At 42.2% G+C, this 24,871-nt stretch overlaps 1 protein-coding gene across 1 annotated transcript in view; it reads left to right on the top strand.

The window, feature by feature from the left end:
• Positions 1-8,245: 8,245 nt before the first annotated feature.
• Positions 8,246-24,871, top strand: part of DSCAM (DS cell adhesion molecule) — a 336,030-nt gene continuing 319,404 nt past the window's right edge. Inside the window, exon 1 of the mRNA XM_081859359.1 lies at positions 8,246-8,481. Within this exon, the coding sequence (XP_081715485.1) occupies positions 8,439-8,481 (43 nt within the window). The 5' untranslated portion in view covers positions 8,246-8,438. The remainder of the gene's footprint in view (positions 8,482-24,871) is intronic.

The following is a 24,871-nucleotide window of genomic DNA, read 5'->3' as shown; positions in this document are numbered from 1 at the left end:
CACGTGAAAATAAGCCATCTGTTAATCAAATTCCCTCTCTCCCCACACCTATAAACAAAGCACAACCAATGGTTGTTGTGCCCACCGAGTTATGTACAGGTTGTGCATCTAGACAAAGACGCTTGTTTCTCTTTTCTCAGTGGCGGGGATGTAAAATATTTGCTAACTCCACATCATGAGCTTTGCTTCTGAGGGAAAGGGCCTTTTATTCCCGACAACCCAACTAAATCCATATAGTTTTCAGTCTGTGTCATGTGCAGCATGCATTAGTATGGAACAGGACTACTTGGCTGATCTTGCCTCCAGCATTGCACCCATGAGCCAATTCAACCAGGGCACCTCCAAAGGACCCCCCCCCCTTTTGAGCAGCTTTGCATGTAGTGAGTCTGCACAGTTGGGATGGCTGGCCAACTGGCTATTCCAATTTCACAGAGTCCCTACACACAAGCTGTGGCCCATGCATAGGGACTCCATTGAAAATATTTGCACTCAGCACATGGATGTTGGAGTGTGAAGCTAGCTCTTAGGGGCTCCATGTTGGGAGCAGGTCTAGAGATGCTCCCGCATTTCCTCGCAAATGCTCTTCCTGCAAGTAATCTGTAATCGTGACTTCAGACTTCAGAGTACTGCATAAAGGCTAAGACGTGTGTTTGTGGCAGGTTTGTACTATCTGTGTATGGATGCTCTGAAAATTAAATCCACATAATAGGGACCTGTCTGTGATGTCCTCCCACGGACAACATTTCTGTGTCCCTGCTGTTTTGAAAACATGCGGCATGTGAATACATTTTTGAAGTTGACAAAATGGCAGCCGTATAGAAACCAAGATGGCTTTTCCTAGTAGTGGTGCCACCTGATGGTTTACGCATAGTGGCGTTGCATTCTGGAAGATTCCTACAGCAATGCGAGATACAAAGCACCTGAAGGCCTACAGTTATAGGGCTTTTTTGTTGAGCTAATTGGATCAAGAATGATACAAAATGGTTTACTAGAGAGAAAAGTGGGGATAAATTAGGTAAATAAGGTAGCCCTATCAAGTGAGAAGGAGAGAAGGCAATTTGGGTGAAGGCTTGGGCAACCAGGCTACAAGAGTACAACAATCTTGAAACACTGTCAGTGTGGAATCTTTGTATTTAAAACTCAAAATTATCAGGATTTGTTGTTGTTGTTGTTGTTGGTGTGTGTGTGTGTGTGTGTGTGTGAGTGAGAGAGAGAGAGAGAGAGAGAGGACCCTCACCTCAGCCTTGGCTTTCTCCTGCATTGTTACCTCCTTTTCTCACAGTAGTAGGTTAAGTACCCTGGAGTAAGTTCTGTGATAGATTGCACTGATAGCTACAGAAAATTGCCTGACAGCCTGCTGCTGCTACAAAGGAGGAGCTATGTGACAGAAGACCTCCTTGCATAGAAAACCCAGTCTTCAAGGCAACACAGTGCGATAAAGCTGAGGGAAAGGGAAAACCTCTCTAAAAAGCCATCCAGACTACTTCATTCCCTTGTACCCTTGCTTGAGAAGTCACTGCCCACTTTAGGTGCTAGGGCTTGTGATTTCAAAACTACCTGGTGGTTGGTATACTTAGGGTTGTCATATTTTAAAAAGTGAAAATCCGGACACAAAAGTTGTTGGAAAGGGAATTCGCCAATTTAAGCACTGCTTTCAACCACCCTAGTATACTGAATGTATGTTTATGTGGATCAGTCCTGTTTCCCCCTGTGGTACTTAACTGGAGTGGTTTAGTCTGGTTTGTTCCATCTATCTTAGTATATGTTAGAGCAAGTAGTATATTGCATGGGCTGCTATGCTTTTCTAAGAGAGAGTTTGTGGTTTTGTGTTGTTCGTAATAAAAGGAAAATGTTTATCAGCCTATTTGTAACCCATGGAGGCATGCTGTCCTAAGTACTCTATCCATGGGACCCTGGGACAAAGATGCAATGTTATATGGCCAGGGGAGGGCTGGAAGAATTCAAATGGCCAGGGGGCTGGAGCCTGGTGTGCCTTCTTGTTTCTTAAGCTGGGGGTGGAACTTGGTGAGTCAAGGGGAAGATGGACAAGTGCCCCTGGTAGCTCAGGGTTTGGAGTCAAAAGGAAAATGTTTAAAAACCACTAGTTAAAAATATTTGGCTTATTAAACAAAATTCTTAAGGCTGAAACCCAGCCCAACACTACTACCTAGGTGGGTAAGATGACCTGACTGCTACAACCTGCTACTGTGCTGCCCAGCATTAAGCCACTTCTGGATTTTTGCCTGTTTGCACTTGGGAGCTCTGTAATTTTCTAAAAAGATGCAATGGTTCAGGAAGTAAGGTTCCAATAGAGCTCCTGGTTTCCGAGTCAGTTCTGTGGCTGACTCTGATAACAGCTGTATATGCCAGAGCTAGATGTGCCAGAACATAGCAATGGAGAGTAGATAGTCCATCTGAAGTGTGTGTTGAAGGAGGGAAAAGACTGGTTGACTTAGTGGGATGGCTGGCTGCCATTTCAGTTGCAAAATCAGGAGGGAACTGGGCTCACTGTGTAGCTGAAGAGAGTAACTTCTGTACAAAGAGATTGCAGAGATTCACTTCTGTACAAAGCAATACCAAAAGAGCTGTCTCCATAATGGTGTTGTGTCACATGCATTCAGATTAATAGAACGTGGCCATTCTGAGCTGGCAGTGACTAGCTAGGAAAGGATCTTCAGCCTGTGATGCACTCAAGTCTGCCTGGGAAAAGGCTCTACATGTGCCTTTTCTTCATTCACATAGGGATCCATATGAGGAGTGATCCTGAATGAGCCAGGATCTCTCCCTCACATAGTGTACATTGATTCCCCCCTGTCCTTGGGGGGAATTTGCAAGGATAATTACCCTCAATCATCCTTGTTTTTCCTTCACCAACGATCTCCCGCTGTCATGGGAGCTGGCTGCATTAAGGCAGAGCGGAACCAGAAGCTTGAATGCCAGTAGTATGTGTGTGTGAGGGGGTCGTGGCCATTAGCTGTGGGGGCACCAGGAGTGGGGCTAGCTTAAGCAATCCTGTAAGCCATCCCTCCTGTGTTCCTTGAACAGTTGGGAGTTCATCTGACCCCCCCCCCCCCATGATCCACGGGAAGGAGGAGTTAGAAAAGGGCTGTCAGTTGTAATCAATTATAGTTGAGTAACTGTGGTGAAAGTTACAGATAAGGCTTTGAAATCTTTTTAAAGGGTTTTTGGTTCCAGTATGTCAGATGTTGTTGGACTACAACTCCCATCATACTCGAGCTTTGGGATCTGCTGGGAGTTAGAGTCCAGCAGTATCTGCAGGGGCACAAGCCCCCCCATCCCTGTAATATGGTTTATTGTTATTATTTTAATAAGACTGTAGTCCCAAGCACACCTACTAGTCAGCAAACACCAGTGAAAACAGTGGATCTTCAAGTTGGTATCCATAGGATTGAACTGCATAGATGGCTTTCCCCCCATCCTATCAGTGAGTGGTAACTTTCATCTTAATAAAGAAGAGCTATCTCTCTGAAGAAAGTGAATCCAAACAGGCAGTTATACAGAGACTTTAGTAATATTAAAATTTATTCATTGTGATTAATTAGTTAAAAAGGCAAATGAATAACCAGCTAAAATCCTTAATTGCTTAGCACACTAGTCACGCACTATTGTTGTGCGTGAGATATATATATCAAAGGTTTGCTTTCCTTGAATAAGTTTCTAATTGTATATCTCATTCTGCATGTCTGCACCGTGATCCACCAGCTTTTTCAGAGGCTCTGGTCACAGCCACACCATACATTTAAAGCAAATGTGTAAAGCACCCCGAATATTTCTGGGAACTGTAGTTTAAGTGTGCTGAGAATCGTAGCTCTTTAAAGGATAAACTATGGTTCCCAGTACTCTTTGGTGGAAGCCATGACTGTTAAAATTGCTACAAATGTGCTTTACATGTATGCTGCGGGTGTGACTATGGAACAGAAGCTATAGTGATCATCCATGCCCTGTTCCCTGTGGAAATGTTCAGGGATGCAGGAGAGGATATATTGTGAGATTATATCCTTATCCAACTTGTGCTAACAAGTTCCCAAAATATCAGCAGAGTAAGACGTTCCCCTTTTAAGTTCGCAACGGTACCGTGTGCTCAGGTTCGCTAGAACCTCTATAATAATTACTCTGGTAATTTCCCCTTTATTCCCTCTTAAAATACAAGACACGACACAGTCTTTCATAAAAGTATAAAAGAGTTTACTCACGTTCTGTTCACAATAGGATCCCAGAAGGCAGACAGGCTTAAAAGGTAAAATACATTTAGAATCTATCTTATAGGAAGATAGTTCCTTTCTCCTCTCTTGGCTGGGAGCCAAGAGGGCATCTTTAGCAGGTGTTGCTTCTTCATAGGAAGATGGCAAAGAGAGAGAGATGGCTGCCCCTGCCCTGTGCTTTTATCATTACCTGCACAGGTGAGGTCACACCCACCTCTGGTCACATGCAGAGGAAGTCTGTCCCAGGAAGTTTACCTGCTGGCTGCACAGACATCCCTCCCCATGTCTAAACATGTACACTCTAGGAATGTTGTAATTGACTGCTCCTGTGTTTTACATCCCACATTCCCTTCATTAGAGAAGCTCTATATAAATAATTTCTTTGCTAGAGTTGCCAAGTTTCCCTGCACCTTTAGCAGGTGGCTAATCTACCAACATGTAGGGGTGGGTGGGTGGGCACCAGTACAGTTTCTTGCCAAGGGCACAAGGTAGCTTAGGTACGCCTCTGCACTGAAGTGATATTGAGGAGGGCTGAATGCTTCTGCTGATATGCTAGGCAATGTGTCCAAAGGTGTCTTCTCCCCCTATTATGAAATACATTTATGCAAACTTTGTCTGCACTGATTTCAACAGAACTTATAGATGCAAACTGTTCTGGACAGCAGCCTAAAGTAGCTGGATGATTCAGCTTAATATTGTTATAAAGGGACAATCTAACTGAAGCTGTTAATCAAATAGTTCTGGCACCACTTCCAGTACTATTAAGCATTTTAGCAAAACTGTCATACTTTTAGTGTGGGGCCTCCCAGGTAGGAATGGATTTGTCCATGCATTGCATATGATCCATCTTTACCACTTGGCCCTTCAAAAGCCGCAGATAATACATGTATGTAGCTTGCAGTACCTTGAGGGATAATATAGTAAATGAATGAATGAATGAATGAATGAATGAATGAATGAATGCCACTGTTTGGTGAGGCCTTGTGGAAAATAACAAGTGAAGGGAAACCGGTAGCACCCTTTCCAGTGAGAAATTCTTATGGAGATCTCAGGAATGGGTATAAACTTCATTCCTTCCACAAGAGACTTGTGTTCCAGGAAATAAAAATCCATTCCTCTCCTCGGGTGGGATAATAATTGCAGCTGTCTGATATCTGATACTGTTGATTAAGAAATCACTCTAGATTCATAGGGTTGGAACCTATTGGCTTTATTGAGAACAGACCCGTTAAAATTAATGAAACTAAATTAGCCATGTCTATTAATTTCAATGGTTCTACTCTGAGTAGAGCTAACACTGAATATAATCCACAGTTGGAAACTGTCTTCATGGTCAATCTAATCCAACCTGATGCAGGAAAATCACTATTACACCATGCCTGATATGTGGACATCTAGGGTCTAATAACAAATGTCTACTCAGGGAGAGTCTTCCACCTTCTGAGGGCAGTCTGTGTGCCTGCCAAACAGCTTGTTACCAACAGGAAATTCTTCCTAATGTTCAGTCAGAATCATTTCCCTTGTACTGTCTGGGTGCTATTCTCTGGACCAACAGAAAACAAAGCTCTTTCATCTCTGTGATGCAACCTGCCAAATGTTTGAAGATGGCTCTCACCTTGACTTGGTTTGCATGTCACAGGAAGCCGAACTATGGCTTATTGGGGCTGTGTGAACATAATGGCTCCTGGAGAGGAGCTTGTACCTGCTTTGTTCCTCTGCACTCCTCCTAGCACAGCATGGCAGCTAAGCCAGCGTTTGGCTTAGCATGTCATCCAAACCTTGGACTGGAAGGTCACTCTACCTCAACCACAATCTGTAGCTGAATACTGTCCTAAGGTTACAGGTTGTGGTTAAGGAGGAGACATCTTAACCATTATCCTGGGTTTGTACAGCACACTATGCCAAAGTTTGGCTTAGTTGCTACACTGCGTTAAAAGGACTGCAGAGGAGCAAAGTAAGGGTGAGCATTTGCACTGTCCCAGTAAGCCCTGGTTTAGTTAAACATGTTACTTCCCATATAAGAGAAAACACACTCTGTGCATGCTCTGAGTCACTGTGGCATTAGGTGACTGTAGTACAATTCACAAAGCCCTACACAACTTGGGACTAAAGCACCTTAAGGACTGTCTGATTTCTTATGCACCATCTCAATCATTGAGGTGCTGCAGGGGCACTTCTGGTGGTTCTCCATGTCCCCAGTGTTCAGTTGGCCTTTATTAGAGACCTAGCCTATAGTGTGGCAGATCCTGCCCTGTGGAACCCGCTGCCAGTAGGTTTGACAGGAATCATCCCTGCCTGAAAAGTTGTTCAGACAGGGCTTTGAAACATGAATTTCTTTTTACCAACTGATATGTCCTGATGCTTTTTAAAACTGTAATGTTGTCTTTACATTGTATACTGCCTTGCTGTGTTTTTAGGTGCACACAGTCTGTAAATATTTAAAATAAATAAATAAATAAGCAGCAGCCATTTTCCTTCAAGGAGAGGAGCAGGGTGATAGATTTCCGAAAACAAAAGCTAACATTTCTGCTAGCCTGTCAGCACATGCAAACATATGAAGTTTTCAAACCTTTAGCAAATTGACAGTGGAGAAACTAGTTGGTTTTGGTTAATGTGTACTCGGTATAAAATGTGCTTTTGTTCTGGTCAGTTGAAATTAACCCAAAACAAGTTGCAAAGAGGGGGCTCAGTTTTTAGTTTTGGTTGTCTGCTGGCCAGATTAACTGTCCGAAGATCTGCATATGATATGAAGGCCTGAGCATTTGTTCCCAAAGATTGGATTGAAATGCTGACTTCAACCACTCTTTAATTCTCGGTCCTGAGCTGCTACTTTTGTTGAGGCATTTCAGTCTCTACCTAAGCACTGCAGAAGCCTATGTGCGACATTTTCCTTTAATATTTCAAAGAACCGCAGTAGAGGTCAGAGGAGAGGCCTGTAAAATCCCCTTGCCTTCAGTTTTCACTTTAATAGGCCAGTCTGGATGTTGTCATGGTAGCCATCTTGAAAATGAAGCCGAGAGTCTGTACTTGTGCGTGTGTGTCACTCTGGGCACGTGTGTGGTTTTCTCCCTTCTTCTTCATTTTTTTTTTTTTTTTTTTTTGCAGCCCTGTAGAATCTCATTCATGCAGACGCCATTGGGAGGATTAAAAAAAAAAAAAACTACACAGAAATATAAAACTAATGTTTCAATCTAAATTCAGACTGGCCTGCCCTTTGCATCAGAAAATAGGAATCTTCATCCCCCCTCCCATGCTTATTAATAGAGACCAGGGCCAAAAAATCTCTGCAGCTCCCATAGTTGGAAGTAAATTGCTTTTCTTTTCTTTTATTTCACTGAGATGCAAGGGTTAGAAACACAACTCGATCTGCTTTGTGAAAAACGTCGTATGGGCTTGCGGAGCCGCCACCCCCTTGCCAATCCGTTAGTTGCGCTTAAGAAAGCAGGTACTGCTGGGGGAGGCATGGGCAAAGTCGAGAGCGGCCATCGACGGTTCTAGCACCTTCTCCCTCCCTGGCTGCGTCTCGGCTGCCCTGGGGCCGCCGCTTTAAGAGCAGCCCAGCGAGGGCTGCGGCGGAGGGAGGCGGCCGGCTGGCTGGCTGGCTGGCTGGCTGGCGAGAGGCTTAACCCTTTCGTGCGCTCCGCTCGGAGGCAGCCAAGGTTAGGCGAGGGATCAGTGCGATTGCAGCGGGAGGAGAGCGAAGATGCGCCTGCCTGCCTGCTCGCTGCCTGGCTGTGGCAGCGGTGGCTGAAGCGGGGCGCGCGTCCGTCGGGAGCCAGCCTGCCTGCCTGCCTGCCTGCCTGCCTTCGTCCTGCGGAGCCCGGGCCGGATATGACCGGGCAGGGTGGGCTGCTGCTGCTGCTGTCCTTGCGCTGCTGCTGCTGCTGCTGCTGCCGGGCTGCGTCGTGCTCCTTCTTCCACCTGTGGACCTGCTGGGGCGAAGCTGCGGCGGCGGCGGCGGCGGGCGCGTGGCGGGGCTGCGCCGGGCGCACCTGAGCTGGCCGCCGGTGGGAGCCGCGGGGCGAGGCGCTGAAGGAGAGCAGCGGGCAGCGGCGGCGGCGGCGGCGGCGCCTCTTGGCCGCCCTCGCCCTCCTTCCTCCTGGGAGCGGCCCCCGGAGCTGGACGGAGCTGCTGCTTGGCCCGCGGGCCGCGGGAGAGGCGGCCGAGAGAGAGGCGAGCGAGCCCGTCGCGGCCAGGCTGGCGAGGAGCAGGGGCATGTGGATGCTGGCCGCCGTCTTGCTCCAGAGCGTCCTGAATGGTGAGCGGCGGCGGCGGCGGCGGGAAGGGCGGCGGGGGGAGCCCGGAGCAAGGCAGAGCAGGCAGGGCTGGGGGGCTGCAGCAGCCGCCGGGGGTGCCTCGCCCCAGCATCCTGCAGCAGGTGGGGCGCGGCGGGCAGCACATCGCCCCCCGAATGGCTGCCAAGGAGCTCACCTAGGCAAGTGATCCTGAGCGCTATATATCTGCCTCGTTCAGTATCGAGCCATGGTTGATGAAACGAAGAAAACTGCGCCCTTTCCGCCGTGTTAACGGATGCAGGATTGTACCCTACAGTGCATTTATCCGTATGAAGGGCATGCACCGCAAGCTTCTGGAAGGCTCAGTGTGGGGAAAGCTTTCCCCTTCTTTTCTGTTAATTCTGAGAAGCCGCATCACTTTCTGTGCTCCATTATACCTTTTGAACTAGTATTTCAACGTTCCGCTGCCTCATCAGACGTTGGGAATGGGGTTTGCTGTGAACTCATCACCCTCATTTATGTAAAAATATGCACTGATAAGCATTACGTCACCTAAAAAAAGGGCTAGGGAGTCTTTCAATCAATTTCAAAGTTATAGAAGTGAAGTAACAGTGGAAAGGCAAAAGAATGGGCTTCATGTTTCTGCAAAGCTGCTGTTTCTTCATAATGTTTTTCCTGTGCATTTGATCAGAAGTCATGCATTTTTTTTAAAGCCTAGACAAAGTGCTTCTGTGGATGCACAGGTTTCCTTATCCTACTATCGCATTACTTTTAACAAACACAGTCAATACCAAAAACCTTAAGTGACGTTAAGGCTTTGAAGGAGGTGAAATAGAAATAATGCCATGCAGAGTGCTGCTGCTGCTGCTGCTGGATGCTCCTGTTCTATGGCATGCCCATTTTTCAAATTTGAGAGCGCAGCTCTTCTTAAAACACATTAATATGCTGACAGTTAAAATGGAAAGATTAAGCACACGATTTCCAAAATAGGCAAAGCAGACAGAATAGAAAAATGTTGTGAGTGAGAATGAATGAGGGAGAGAATTGTAAAGGGGGAAAGTGAGAGATTTTCCTTGAAGATACAAATAATTGAAGCTCCAAGCAGAGGCTGAGGATTGAATGTTGGATGAGGGTGCCTTCAGGTCTTTTCAGCTATAGCATGGATGGAAAAATACACTGGTAGGCAAGGTGTCCTTTAGCATGTGGACAGGCAGACTGAACTTGAAATTAAGCCATGAAGGAATGCAACATAAAATATGAGTAATGAGATGACTGGACTGGTCCTAAATATTTTGACATTTTGGCAGCCTTTGCAATATAAAATGATTAGGACAAAACTCTGGAAATTGTCTTAGCATTAATGGTGATTGCAACAAGTTCTGTCATTAAGATTTCTCTCCTCCCCTTGTTTAGAAATATAAAATAGTCTTAGCTTTAGTGACTTTTATAGGAGGAGACCTTTCAGAATACTCATTTAGAGAGGAAATAACAATGAAAGTCTATTTTTAACCAAGATTCTGTGAGCCTACGATAGCATTGTAAGAGAACTCACATCAATGGGGTTTAAATTGCATTGTATGACCAAGTTTTTTTTGGGAGGGGGGCAAGATATGTTAATGTCTTAATGCATTGCACCCATAGCCACATAATAAATATGTTTTTTGTAGATAATGTAATAGCAACCCACAAAGAAATATTAATAATGTTCTGGTAGAGGTAAGGTTAGAGGGTAAAAGTGGATGAGTGTCCTTTTCAATCCACATACCTGTATAATTATTAGAGATTATATCATAATTTTGTTCTGCAATTAAAAAAGAAAACAGATTGGAGATTTACCTTTTAAAATTCCTTAATTTATGAGGTGCAAAGTATAAGTATACCAAAGTACGTGTGCACATACAAATATAAATAAGTGGAACAAGAACTGTGCATAAAATACAAATTTCATCCCTTATGCACAATTCTATATCTTAAAGTAGTAGAAATGTCTAAGGCATTTAAGTTAATTTTCTTTAAATATTGGTTGAAATTCATGGCTTTTTTCATCTGAATATGCAGGAATGAATACATAAACTAGTAATCAGAATACTTATATTTCTATAAAGCTTCTTTAAAGGTAATATGTTGCAGTACATGAAATAAACTTGTATTATGAGGGAACTGTTAGGAATGTGTCTAAAAAGAGTGCAATATTATTGAGACCTCACACTTCCCTGATAATAAATGTTGGATCATTCACTGTGACTGAAGTTTTAAATTAATTGGGTAGTTTATTCTTGCTATGATCATACACGTCACTGAAAGAAGAATTTTATTTTTTTAAACCAATTTGCATGGGCTTGTCTCAGAATTGATTATTTTGTGGCAGTGTTCTTGGCTGTGTGATGAAAAGTCACTCATTTGACTTTTAACACATTGTTAATAATTTTCTTCATTTAGAACTTCCCCAGAAACAATAATGCTATGAACCTTAAAGCAGCTGCAGGCATTGAAGGTTATAGAATTTGTGTCCATGTTTCAGTTCACACTAGAGTAAAATAAGTGTGACATGGAAGGCTAGTGACAGTATTAGTTATGATTTATATTTTACCTAAAATTGTACATTTTTAAAAAAATTACTGGTCCCAAATCTGCATTTTGCTACCCTAAAATATATGTGTGTAGGCTTAGGCCTACCATGTTACAATACCAAAATTGCTGTCCATTGTACTAAATAGTAGGTGGATTGGCTACATTCAAAAGGAAGCTCCATAATTAACATTGCTATATTGCAATGGAGAAATGAATAGTTCTTCTTGAGCAAAGTCTTGCTCATTTATTATTTCTAGTTCAGCTCTTAATTTGATTTCTTAAAACACAGACAAAATGTGCTGTTAATCTTGGATGCACATTTTCAGAGCAGTTGTGTCAATCCCCATGACACTAATAAGAGTCATGCATCTACAGCCTTCTCAAAGCAGCCTTTACAACTTCAACTTTTGCCTGCTATGCCAAGGTGTTCTAGAAATGACTATTTATCAAGTGAAGAAGATGTGGGGGTTTTTTGCAGTTAACGTTGGGCCTTTGTAGATGAAAAATGCTTATTTTAAAATTGACCTTGAAGTACTTGCATGTTTTAAATTTGGAAATTTACCGTAATTTTAGAAACCCTGGAGCTTTTTATGATTGGTAAAACCTGCTAATATTTCTCTGTACAATGCATGCTAATCTAACCTGCTGCCTTTTTTTTGCCACATGCATGTGACTAAGGTCCATTGATGCTTGTTTTTTTAAAATAAAAAATCAATGGAAAAAACTAGGATGTAACCGATAAAGTAGAGGTACTGCTAAAAATAGATTTCCGTTAAAAGAAAATAGACCACTAGGTATCTATAATGCATGAGTCTGTACCTGCACCTGTATATCTTTTACTGACTGGTTGTGTTCAAACAAAATGTTGCCATATTAGAATATTGCAATCATGGGGGAGGAGCCAAAGTAGAGGAGGAAAAGATGGCACAATAAATTAAATGAGGGCACCAGTGACACAATCCAGAGGAGCATCCATGGAGCTGCAGGGACTGAATGGAGCTTATTCAAAAAAATATTAAGATTTCTGCTGATCAGCTGTTTGATGGACAAGCAGGAGGGTGGGGAGAAGAGCCTGAATTCAGCCAGCCCTTGCTCCTCTTCCCAAACAACTGGTGGATGTCACTTGGATATTTGTGCCAAGCTTTTTTGTGCAAAGGCTGCACGCAGGCAGCCCTGGCTGTTGAATATCGAGGGGAGCACCACACCCAAGCCTTGTACGTGCTCATAGTTCCCCTGCAGTGAGAGCTGTTCTGTGGGAAAAGTTGTTTCTAGGCATGCAGTAGCAAATAGAAAAGGGGCATTTTGAGATACCCAAGCCTCTCCAAATGTCATTGAAATAATTGGCACACATATACAGATACTGATACGAGTAGCCGCTTTATAAGGCGTAGATAGTAAGAGGATTATGTGGTCAGTGCTATCAATGTGGGGAAACCAGTTCCTCTGATCCACACTGACCTGCCATAATAAAAACACATTCCTTCCTAGCAGTAGCTGACCACAGCTGACAGGCATGACATTTCCATTAATTAGGAAGCCAGATGCATTTCAAAGAAGCTATTCTTCTATGTATTGAGTGGTGGTCCAATCACAAGGCACTTTAATGTGCCCCCAGACCTTTTTTGATGGGTTTCGCCAGAGACATAATGAGGCAGTGTGCCATTACGCTGCCTGTGAGCCTGTGCTGTAGGACACTAGTGGGCAGCAAACCACACAAGACTGGGAACACGTCGCCCAAGCAGCAGGCGGAATGGAGAGCAGCTCCTCCGTGGAGGGGAATACACAATCACCTTTTCAAATCCCATCTCTACTTTGCCATTTGGTGTGTCGCTTAATAGAGTGTATGGTTCTGCTTTCTTTGCGCTTCCCTTCACCCAGTCAGTGCTTGAATGCTGCTTTTAATGAGGAAGGGAAAGGCAAGAGAGAAGACTTTTGTGTCAAACATGTAAATGTGCATTGCTCTAAGTTGCAGTGAAGGCCAATCAAAGGAAAGGACAGAGGAACTGGTGAGAGGGAAGGCTTGGGAAGCATAGATCCCCCCCCCCCCGCCGCCTTCATGGCTTGTCCTTCAGGCTCTCGGAAGCAGGGCGTTGCACTAATGATATCTGTGTTAGAGAGGAGGATAAGGATGGAATCCAGAGATTTCAACCCATGAAATGCTATATAAATAACCAGCCTGAAACAGCAACTGGCAAAGCAGCGTTAAGGAAAGGGGGGTGGCAAGCAATGCAACTCTATTTGAGGTACATTACGTATATTATTTTTGGCAGTGTGGTTTAATTTTGGGCAATATGGTGAAACATTCATCACACTGGATATAAATCTAAACTGGAAGCAATGTATGTTATAGGAACCTTGTTTCTTTTCCTGAAGTACCCAGTATTTTATTTTTTTTACATTTACACACCCTGCCTTTCCTTAGTCTAGGTGCTACGCATGGTTCTTTTTGTCTTATCTGCACAACTACCCTGCAAGGCTGACTTGAAATAATAAGCCATCAAGTTAGGAAATGTGAACACTGGTCTCTGGCATGCCAGTCATAACAGCACACTGTTTCTCTAATAAACTGTTTCTCTAATAAAGGAACGGAGTTATACGAAGCAGTGCTGCATCCTTCATGGTGGTTATTGGTGTAACAGCCTTCTGTGTGTTCTGTGTTAGGGCCCACAGGAAGCCTGCCTGTATTTGTATGTATCAATCATTTATTTATTGTATTTGACTAAAATCCTTTACAAATCCCTCACTGTATTTACAATATTTGGGTTGCCCACCTGCAAAGTTAGTGAATGAAGTCAAGGATTCTTGCATTGGTATCCTTTATAAGGCTTTGTGTGCATTAGTGTTTCCTCTGCTGCGTTTCAAGTTGGATTTGCATTTTGCCGTACACCAGAGATGGGGCAGAATGTCTTCACGATGCATGTGACTTGTTTGGTTTCTCTGTGCTTTCAACCCCGCACTCCACTCCTAATCTGCACATGCACGATGGCTGTCTCAAATGTACACACCTCAGTTTAACTGTGAAATGAAAGTGGCTTACGTTTTCAAATCTGATGTAAGCCAGTTTGGGGGAAAACACATCAAGCAGCAGGATCTCTCAAGAACCTACTGGATAGATCTGGATTGTGGCTATTGTCATGTATGCATGGCTTCAGACACCTGTAGTGGGAGAACACTGGAGCCAGAATTAAACAGTAATGTGTACACAGTCTTAAGTGTAACATGTTCCATTGGATTAAATTTGACTTCTATGTAAATTTTATTTATTTATTTCATTTATATCCCACCTTCATTCTAAAGATCTCATGGTGGCATACATAGTCCCTCCCCTTTTTCCTTGCAACAACCCTGTGAGGTAGGTTGGGCTGAGAGACTGTGATTGGCTCAAGGTGACCCAGTGAGCTTCATGGTCAAGTGGGACTAGAACCCTAGTCTCCCAGGTCCTAATCTCTGACTTGAACCACTACACCACACTGACTCTCACATCCTTAATGCATTTAGGATTCAGATGAAGGAAGTTAATTAAAAAACTGCAGCTAAATATTTTGGAAGGGCATCAAATTATTGATCATCTTTTCTTATTAGTGTAGTGTTAAGAGCATGAGCTACTTAGACGTTTCCACTTTCATATTTCAGCTCAGTCATGGCCATACTGCGTATAATACTGATTCGGGTTACAAATATTGTAGGAATTAGTCCCGTAAGTATGTAAAGCACTTGGGAAAGGTTCTATATACAGCGGTACCTTGGGTTACATACGCTTCGGGTTACATATGCTTCAGGTTACAGACTCCGCTAACCCAGAAATAGTACCTCGGGTTAAGAACTTTGCTTCAGGATGAGAACAGAAATCGTGCTCCGGTGGCACAGCAGCAGCGGGAGGCCCCATTAGCTAAAGTGGTGCTTCAGGTTAAGAACAGTTTCAGCTTAAGAATGGACCTCTGGAACGAATGAAGTACGTAACCAGAGATACCACTGTAATGCTAGTTATCTGTTCAGGTCTGCATCTGTGTTTTAAGACTAAATGATTAATAATGTGAATCATGGTCAAAAGGTGTGCTAAAGGAGGAAAAGCAAGAACAAAATGGAACACCAACTCTGGCAAGAGAAATGCAAGTAGGCAAAAAGTGTGGCCAAAGCCCTGTCTTCTGCTGGGAATCAAAGTACCGGTAGTATTCAGACCCTGAGTTACCAGCGTTGCCAGAGTTTGTAAGTGTGTTGTGTGCTCACTGGTGTGGCAGTGATGGCAGAAAGCAAGGGCTGGATAGGTTTCTGTGTGGCCCTTGCATGCCCCCACTTCCCACTTTTAGCCAACCTTTGACAACTAGGCTTTTTGGCCTGACAGTTCACCTCCACTGGTTATTGACCTAGGAGTGAGTCACAAAGACGTATGCTGGCAAGACATTGCCTTGGGAAGCTGTTGGAAGGACAGGGTAGAAATTCCCATAATAAATAAATACCAGACATGCTGGCAGGAAATTGGATTGGCATATCCACAAAGCTGTGCTGTGCCAACGTATCTAAGTTTGAAGAAGTCTATAGGAATTGTGTTTCTGCCATTTCCTCTGTTTATCCAGCTGGAGTACCTAGAGTGTAGAATTGCACCCAAAGGAGATAAACACACCCTAAGAGTCTGTGTGAATATCCTGATAACATGTAGTTAAGCATGTCACAGATGAGCCATAGCAAACCCTGGGTTTACATGTTGTCCCCCACCCACCTTCATTCCTCCAATGGGACGACTTCTGTTGTCTGAACTGACAAACTGGTTAATGTCACATCATTCGCTTGAAATAAGACAACTTGAGGTTGTGCTCAGACAGAATGACCAAAGACTTGGGTCTATAGATCCTATACTGCATGCAGAGGCACATTACAGCTTTTGAAATAGTCACCATCTTTTTCTGAGTAGCATATGTAGGAGTAAATTAAATTCTAGCTAAAGAGGGTGTTCTGTAACTGAACACAGTTTCATGCAAGCTAATTGTGCACATAACTTGTGTAAAGACTGTGTATTCAGGCACCGAATTGCACTAGTGTGTCCCCCCTTATGCTTTTGGCTCTTTGGATCGCGGCCAAAGACATTAATGAGTCTTGCCTGTCTCTCTATTTAAGCTATTTTTACTCAGAAGGCAGTGAGGAAGACTGAGCCAGCAGTCCTATTTATAGAAAGTCCTTTTTAAATACGCTGGCTTTGAGGAGAGTCACCTCCATACTAAATGCCTGCTGTCCTAGGGCTTGTCTATAATTTGAGAAGAAGAGATTAAATTAGGAATTGGATTAGCAGCAGAATATTTTGGGGCTGAATGCTAATGATACCCACAATGCATTGTTTTAAGATTTCAGAAACAAAGCCAGATGAAAACAAATGGGCATCAGGCTAGGTTGATGAAATACCACTCCAGGCATCTGAACCATGTACTGCATCATTCTAAAATGAAGACTGAGCACATGGTTGTTAATCTAATGATGTTGACAGTAGAAGCAGCAACAGAATTACCTTCACTGCATGTGATCTTTTCAAGGCTACTTATTGCACAGGGAAGATGCTCCTGTCTGGCGCCAGTGTCCAAATTCTAAGTTCTACCGAACTGTAATATTATTTACTACACAGCTTTGGGGTGTAGGCTGCTGCTTGCATGTCTACAGTTTTCATGTGGTATGGTTTCTTATTGATGTTCCATCAAGCAAATATTTTAAAATTAACAGAATATTGCCATGATCTTGGAAATGGGCTACTGAAGCCATTGTGGGAGTAAGTTTTAATACAATAGCAAATCTCTCTTCCTGGAAAATGTGAATGCTATGTAAAATAGGAACAATATTATTTGTTAGCAATTTATTCTGTAGTAGCTTCATTACAGTCTGAAATTACTGTGAGTTCAGTGAACTTTTTTGGTATTTGTGAGTGTTGAGTTGGTGTTTGATCAAGAATGGAAACTGGGGATAAATTTTGTCTTGCACACCTGACTACAAATTTGTTGAAAAATTAACCCAGTTTGTGGAAGGTCTGTGTACTCTGTGACTATACTAAAGACATATGCTTCATTAATGTAATTGCCATTTTCTGAAAAAAATTCATGCTGAGCTGGAAGAAACAGTGCAAACTGTTTTCAGTGCTGTTCATAATCAATATATAACAGATTTTAATCCAGTAATTTAATATAGCTTTTAATCTTGTGTATGTGTGTGTGTGTGTGTGTTTTAAAAAAGATTTTAAGTGTCAAGATTTGGGGGAAAAAACAAAATTCAAAATGTTTGTGTTGAAGACAAGTTTTTTTAAAAAAAATATAATCTACAGATTTAATTGATTGTCTTCATACTAATTTTAATTGTTTTGTTTTTGTGAACCACTCTCAAAGCTGTTTGGTTGAAGGGCAACATATAAACGTATAAAGTAGATCAAAATAAATAAACAATATTCAGCCATTTGTCTCCTGAATAGGGATGGGGAGAAATTCAATTCAGTTCACATTTAAAGGCTAACCTAGCTAATACACACTTTCCAAAACAATGTGTGCATTGAAACACAGGCATTCTTTGAAATCCATACTGCTCACAATTTTGCAGTGCAGTTTTCTGACCAAGTAATGTGTACAAAAAAGCACATAAAAAGGATGTATAAAAATGCATATATTAGTGCAAATAGTGTACAAATGAATTATATTAGGGGACATTGCTCGCGGAAATGTGTGTATTAGTCAAAACTGCATATACAAATGTCTGTAATATGAAAAGTTTACACTAAAATGCTGATTTTTTAAATTTAAAAAATGCAAATTGCTACAGAACTGAATTTAAGACTGGAGAACCCAAATTGGCAGATTTGTCTATCTTTACTCCTGAGTAATGCAAGTTAAGTTATGCTGTGGGTGTAGGTCGGTTATTCACTTAATGACTTCATTGGTACTGGGAAAACAAATATGGCTCTTTGTGTATTGTTTCAAAGGGTTTGCCACACAAGTGACAGCTCTCATTTGTCAAAACACCCACCAGGGAATTGAGAAGTGAATGCTGGATCTTGTCAAGGAAGACTCTTCTCTGATTGCACAGTCCTCAGCCTGCTTACTTTGAAGTAAGTCTCAAGTTCAGTAAGACTTGCTCTCTAATGAGCTTGTTTAGGATCACAGCTTTAAGTTGTAGTATTGTACCTGTTTACCTGGAATTAAGTCACAGTTTACCTCTGAGTAAAGATGCATAACATCAGACTGCAAGAGCATCTATGTACTTGTGAGCAAATAGAGCACATTTTTGTATGTGTAGGCATCCTGCTTGACCTTGCAGGAAAAGGACTCAGATAATAATTTTTAGATATTTACCCACAGCCTTTATGCATGCCCCCTCCCCATGCCTCCTGGCTGTATAGCTATAGAAATATATCACTAATATAAAATGTGACATGCATATTTGTTTAGTATTTTTAAAAGGAAATCCTTTCTTCAAGAATGGAAAAATACAAGCAAAACCAGGCAGCATATACTTGAAGGCATTCCCTTTTTGGGCACGCCATATGATTCCCCCAGAACCCTGTTTTTCTTTTAATGCTGGATAGTAATTTTGGCTGCCAAAATTCTTCCCACTTGTTCCAGATAATGCTGGCAACTTTTACAAATCTCTAGAAAGCACATACTGTATACTTCTTTTCTTTTTTATGGCAGTGGCTTGTTGGTTTTTAAATCAATGTGACTGTTCTCTTGCTGCTGTACACATCCAAAGGTGAAATTATTTGCGGGAATTATGTGTTCAAAATGCCATTTGTTCAGAGTTTAGTGCTTAACCTTGCATTTTTCAATGGTGGTGTATAAGTTGTATTTTGTTGGAAGTGTTATTTGTTTTAATTCTCAGTGAATTTGGTTCATGGCTGCCTATAAATGGTATACAATAAATAAATTATAAAGCTAGTTTAGCTTTCAGCCAAGTGCTTTGGGTTTTTTCCTCAGGAGCAGATCTCCACAGTTCAGTGATACTTACTTTTGAGTAAGAGTGCATATGTTTTGATATGTTGCCTGCTTTTTATTTCAAATGTAATGTTTATTTTGAAACTTCAGTCGGATTATTGCATGACATTCTTAGCTAATTTAAATGGACATTATCCCTACTGACCGTCTTATCCCTGATGATCAGGAAATGCTAAATGTGAGTAGTATCTAATTATAGCCAAAGCGCTGGCATTGAGGTTTGGCATCCTTGGGCACCTGCCAAGGCCCACAGCCTTTAGTTAAACATTTTTCAGGGTGGTTTACAATTTTCCATAAAATACAATAAATAAGCAATAATCTGGGAATAGACCAATCTGTCTGTTTTGGTTTCCTCTCAGTTTTTGATTTTTTCCAACAGAGTAATTTGTATTTACACACACACACACACACACACACACACACCCCACATGAAAATTCATCAGCATTTTAGTGCAAATGTCTCCACATGAACACATTTTTGAATGTTGTTTTGGCTAACAAACACATTTTTGCATGGACTTTCCTTAATAGAATGCATTTTGCATATGATTGAATTATTTTCACTAATAAGTTCATTTCTGTGCACACTTCCCTCTAATAAATGCACCTTTGTACACATTGATTGGCTGGAGAACTGTACTGCAAGATCTGGAGAAGTGTAAATTTCAAAGGGTAGGTGACTTTCAGTACATATGTTGGTTTGAGAAGTGGGAGTTGGATGGTCTGTCATTGAAATGCAAAACAAAATTGAAGTTCTCTCCATCCCTGCTAAAGTTAGTGGTTTAAAAGGTTGCAAGTAGATGCCTGATGCCTAAAAGACATTGACATTCAGAATGCCTCTCTTCCACATGTATTAGTGGCAGAAAGTTGCATGCAGAAAGTTGTAGGCTCCATCGCCAGTATCTCCAGATAGAGCTGGGGAAGACTCCAGTTTGAGGAGTCTGGAGGAAAACCACTGCTGGTCACTGTAGACCAGGCATGGCCCAACTTGGCCCTCCAGCTGTTTTGGGACTACAATTCCCACCATCCCTGACCACTGGTCCTGTTAGCTAGGGATGATGGGAGTTGTAGTCCCAAAACAGCTGGAGGGCCAAGTTTGGCCATGCCTGCTGTAGACAATACAGTGTTGAGGTAGATGTGCCAATGTCTGTCTGTCTGTCTGTCTGTCTATCTATCTATCTATCTATCTATCTATCATCTATCTGATGGTGTTTCCTGCTTGGCAGGGGGTTGGACTCGATGGCCCTTGTGGTCTCTTCCAACTCTATGATTCTATGATTCTATCTCAGGCAGCCTCATTTGTTACTGTGCATTAAGGACAATTGTAGGTACACATAAATGGCAGAAGAGAGGCTTCTTATAAGCAATCAAGTTTAAAACTGCCAATACTATTGCTGAGGATAGTTGCATATTGCAGGGAATAGCAAAGCTCGAACTTGTGCATTCTGCTCCTTAAATCTTCCTTAATGGAAAGCAGATTGTTAATGTTCTCTTAATTATAAAAATAGCAATAGCTGATCAGGCAACATCACTACTGTTAAAGAACAGTTTGCGGTGCTGATGACAGACTTCTGTTGAAGCCAGTCTCCACTACGGAACTCTGCCCCCTCCTTTCTTTTGAACAGGGAGCGGAGTGTGTGTGTGTGAATATGGTTAGAGAGAGAAAAGAGGGAAATAAAGCAGTAACTGTGGATTATCATGTGGCACTAACATTCTGGGTACCCCAAGGTGTTCCTTCGCCTTTTCTCTAGCAGCTTTCCCCCTCAAGTCATTATGCTAATTAGTGTTTGATCAGATGATTAAATTATAATTCGATTAATCCTATGCGCTAAATGCTCTGAATGAATGCATTTTCCATCGCTTGAATGCCTTGCGTTTAAGAGCTCCTGTTGCAGCTTGATGCAGAAGGCTCCCTCCCTCCCCCTCTCCCTTCCTCCCATCATTTCCTCTAGTTATTGCTTTTTATGTTAAAGGCACTGTAGCTTCTCTCATGACATGTTTGTAGGCCTTTTGTTTCTGCCATGATTGTTCTTTTCTTCTTCTTTCCAGCTCCTAGCTGAAAGGGGTCCTGGATACTTCATGCCTTTACACAGTTCTCTGCTCATTCTATCCTGAAGAACTAAACTAGCTATATTTCCTTGCTATATTTCTCAGCCTGCATTTTTCTTAAATCACTAGGAAATGTTCTGTTTTATGAATGGGCACATTTTCTTAATAGTGAAATAGCTATCATTGGTTGGAGCCACCAAATGTCTCTGTTTGTTTTATGGGTATCTTCTCAATTTGGGTTTTACTGTTTGCCTAGGACAGCCATTCTTCAAACTGCAGCAACACATTTGCAACTCACATTTGCAGCTGTGCTGGTGGATCAGGCCAGTGGCTCCTAGCTCAGCACTCTGTCCTCACAGAGGCCAATCCAATGCCTATGGGAAGTCCGCAAGCAGGAACCTGAGAGCAGCAGAATTCTCCTCTCCTGCGACTACCAGCAATTGGTATTCAAAAGCATACTGCCTCCAGCAGTGGAGCTAGTCTTACACAGAAATGTCAGATTGTGTGGAATGTAATTTACTCCCATGTAAGTGCCCATAATGGGACGTGGGTGGCGCTGTGGTGTAAACCACAAAGCCTAGGGCTTGCTGATCAGAAGGTTGGTGGTTCGAATCCCCGCGACGGGGTGAGCTCCCATTGCTCGGTCCCTGTTCCTGCCAACCTAGCAGTTCAAAAGCACATCAAAGTGCAAGTAGATAAATAGGTACCACTCTGGCGGGAAGGTAAACAGAGTTTCCGTGTGCTGCTCTGGTTGGCCAGAAGTGGCTTAGTCATGCTGGCCACAAACGCCAGACCCCTTGACCTATAGAGCGAGATGAGCACGCAACTCCAGAGTCGTCCGTGACTGGACCTCAGGGGTACCTTTAAGTGCCCATAGGAGTGCAGCCTAGGGGTTGGATGCAACTGAGTTCAAATCAGAACAAACCCATTGGAACTTCAGTGAGTCTACTCTGAGTATGTCTAGCATTCGATACAACCCTAAAGCTTTTACAGCCTTATGTGTGTATACAACATTAGTCAATAAATTACTTTATCTGGGTCTGTTATATGTAAAAGAATAATAATCCTGTGTACAGTTATGCAGAGTGGAGTTTACTTCTAAGTAGACCTGCACGGTTTAGGGAATTCTCATCTGAGCTGACCATGGTGAACATTTAAACGGTGTAGTCTTTGTTCTGGTACTACACTGGTAGTTATGGCTCTGCCATGCGAGCCACAACTCTTCTTTTTTAGGGGGAGGCAATCTATCAGTTGGTAGTGGGCAGATCCATAAAGAAAGAAAACAAAATTGTCAACCCCTGGCTTAGAGGATTAAGCCAATGATGTACCGTATTTTTCGCTCTATAAGACGCACCAGACCATAAGACGCACCTAGTTTTTGGAGGAGGAAAACAATAAAAAAAATATTCTGAATCCCAGAAGCCAGAACAGCAAGGGGGATTGCTGCGCAGTGAAAGCAGCAATCCCTCTTGCTGTTCTGGCTTCTGGGATAGCTGTGAAGCCTGCATTCGCTCCATAAGACGCACACACATTTCCCCTTACTTTTTAGGAGGGAAAAAGTGAGTCTTATAGAGCAAAAAATACGGTACTTGGAATTCAGGATTTACATTAACACTACCATTTCTTGTTTTAAATAGCCAAGACTAAAGACTGACTGTTCCGGTGCTTAACTTTTTAAGTTAGTGCTGTACTACAGGAATGTTTCACAATGATCATTGGGCCCCTTGGTATGATATCGGACAGTTGGAGGCTGCTTGAAGTGTTAGTTGGTTATTAAGGATGATGATGTTTCTGCTGTACTTTACAGTTTAAATAGATGTGTTGCTTTTTGCACTTTTTCCTTGTAAACTTCTGTTCTGTGAGTTTTGAGCCTCTGAAGGAAAAAACAAGTAGCAGATTGAATAAAGAGATGGCCAAGGTTGCTTTTGATTTCCTGCACCCGAACGTCAGCAAGATGAGCAAGGCAAAATGGACACTAATGTTTCCCTTCCTCTCTTCCCCCACCAAATGTCATTTGTTTGGAATCTTTCTAGGTTTCACCCTCTAGTTCTGTTTTTCTTAAGGAAACTTTTCTGAATGATAGCATATGCTTTACCATGTATCACAGTACATACATGGAAAAAAGATGGCGTGAGGTTGTGGGGGGAGAGTATATACACTGTGCTTGTGCTCCTAAACAGCATTTTTAAGTTTTCTGAGGGTGCTTTCAGTCTGTTGCTATTTCCGCGTAGGATTCATTCGCATCCCAGAAAATATAGGCTGCACAATTGTAGTTTCCCCAAAAGATCACACTTTTTTTAGTCACAGGATGGGGAAATGCAGTTGAAAATGTGGGATCACATGTCTTTCGATGCAACATCTTCTAAGCTTTCCACGAACAAATCAAAACAAATGCTCATTAAATAGCCTTTGGGGCTGGAAAGATAGCCCTGCCCTGCTTTAGATAGGATGAAATGTGCTAGAAAATGTTGGTTGTACTGGAGGTTGTAGTGGAAGTTGAAACCTATTGCTTTTGTTGCTTTACTATCAAACCTTTAAACCCCATCTTCATTAAACATAAGAAAGCAGAACTGTTCTGTTTGTAGAATGTTGGCAGGTGTGTGGTCATTTCATACTGAAGAGCCCAGACCACAGTTTATCACCCTTTTTTGCAAACTGTCAATATTGTGCCCACTTTGCTCTGCCCTTTCATTTCCCCTTTGAGGATGACACTCCAAATTGCAACAGTGGGGTAGGGAAGTGTGAGAGGTATGTGGCAACTGATAATTCTAACTATATAACATAGTTTAGTTCTGAACCTACTGATTTGCTGTTGGAAGACTTTCTCTATCTTTATCTCAGACCTTTGGGTTAAGGGAATGACTGAAAATGTAGCTTCCTTCCTTTCTTCACTTCCTCATTTTCAGGGGTGAGTGGGGAACTAAAGCTTTTCCAAATATGTCTTTGTTTCTCTGCACAGTAACTGTGTAACATATTAGGAATACATTGCCTGGAAAATGATGGCAACCTATTTGAGCCACAGACCTATTCTGTCTTGAGTAGAGATGGGGGAGAAAATGAATTTAGTTTGTATTTAAAAGTGAACTTGCACTTTGTGAAACAATACAGGAACCGAAATATAGTCATCCTCCAAGAACCGTATTCGTCCAAATTTCTCAGTGCCGTTCTCCAGCCAAGTAATGTGTACAAAAACACATATAACTGGGGTAAAGTGTGCACAAAAAATGTATTTATTCTTATTCAGGAAAATAACATGCAGAATTGCATTATATTAGGGGAAATTGCTTTGCCAAAATGTGTACATTAGGCAGAAAGATGGCTGCTGGGGGAAATTTGTGCTAAAATGCTCAATAACTTTCATGAGAATTTTTTAAAAAAGAAATAATTGCTGCAGAAATGTGGAAAAAAGAATATAAGATTGGAAGAATAAGGTACTGAGGGAACCAAAATCAGCAGATCTTCCATTCCTAAGCTTAAGTCTTTCCATGAGGTAGCAGAGATGGATTTTTAAATCCTGTTTTGTTTGCAGAGGGCATGGCTTACTTAAGGCATTATCCTCTGAATTCTGGGTTTCCTTCTCTTTCTCTTGTAGGTCTCTGCACATAAATAACATGGCAAATGTTTGGCCTTCTGAGGTGAATGCTAAAGCGATGCCATCAAAGACATTTGCAAATTAGCCGTGTTGGAATTGATGGCTGTAATTTTTGAAAGGAGTTCTGGATCAGAGCCAGAATCCTTTTGTCACTTCTGTGGTATTCTGAAATCACAACAAACAGCTGGTAGATCTGGCAGATCCCTCCAAGTGGATGTTTTGTTTTGCTTTTCTCACTTTTCTCTT

This window comes from Podarcis erhardii, assembly GCF_964252035.2.
Source record: "Podarcis erhardii genome assembly, chromosome: 4".
Taxonomy (NCBI): Eukaryota; Metazoa; Chordata; class Lepidosauria; order Squamata; family Lacertidae; genus Podarcis; species Podarcis erhardii.
Note: the sequence above shows the minus strand (reverse complement) of the source record. Positions and strands in the feature narration are given on the sequence as shown.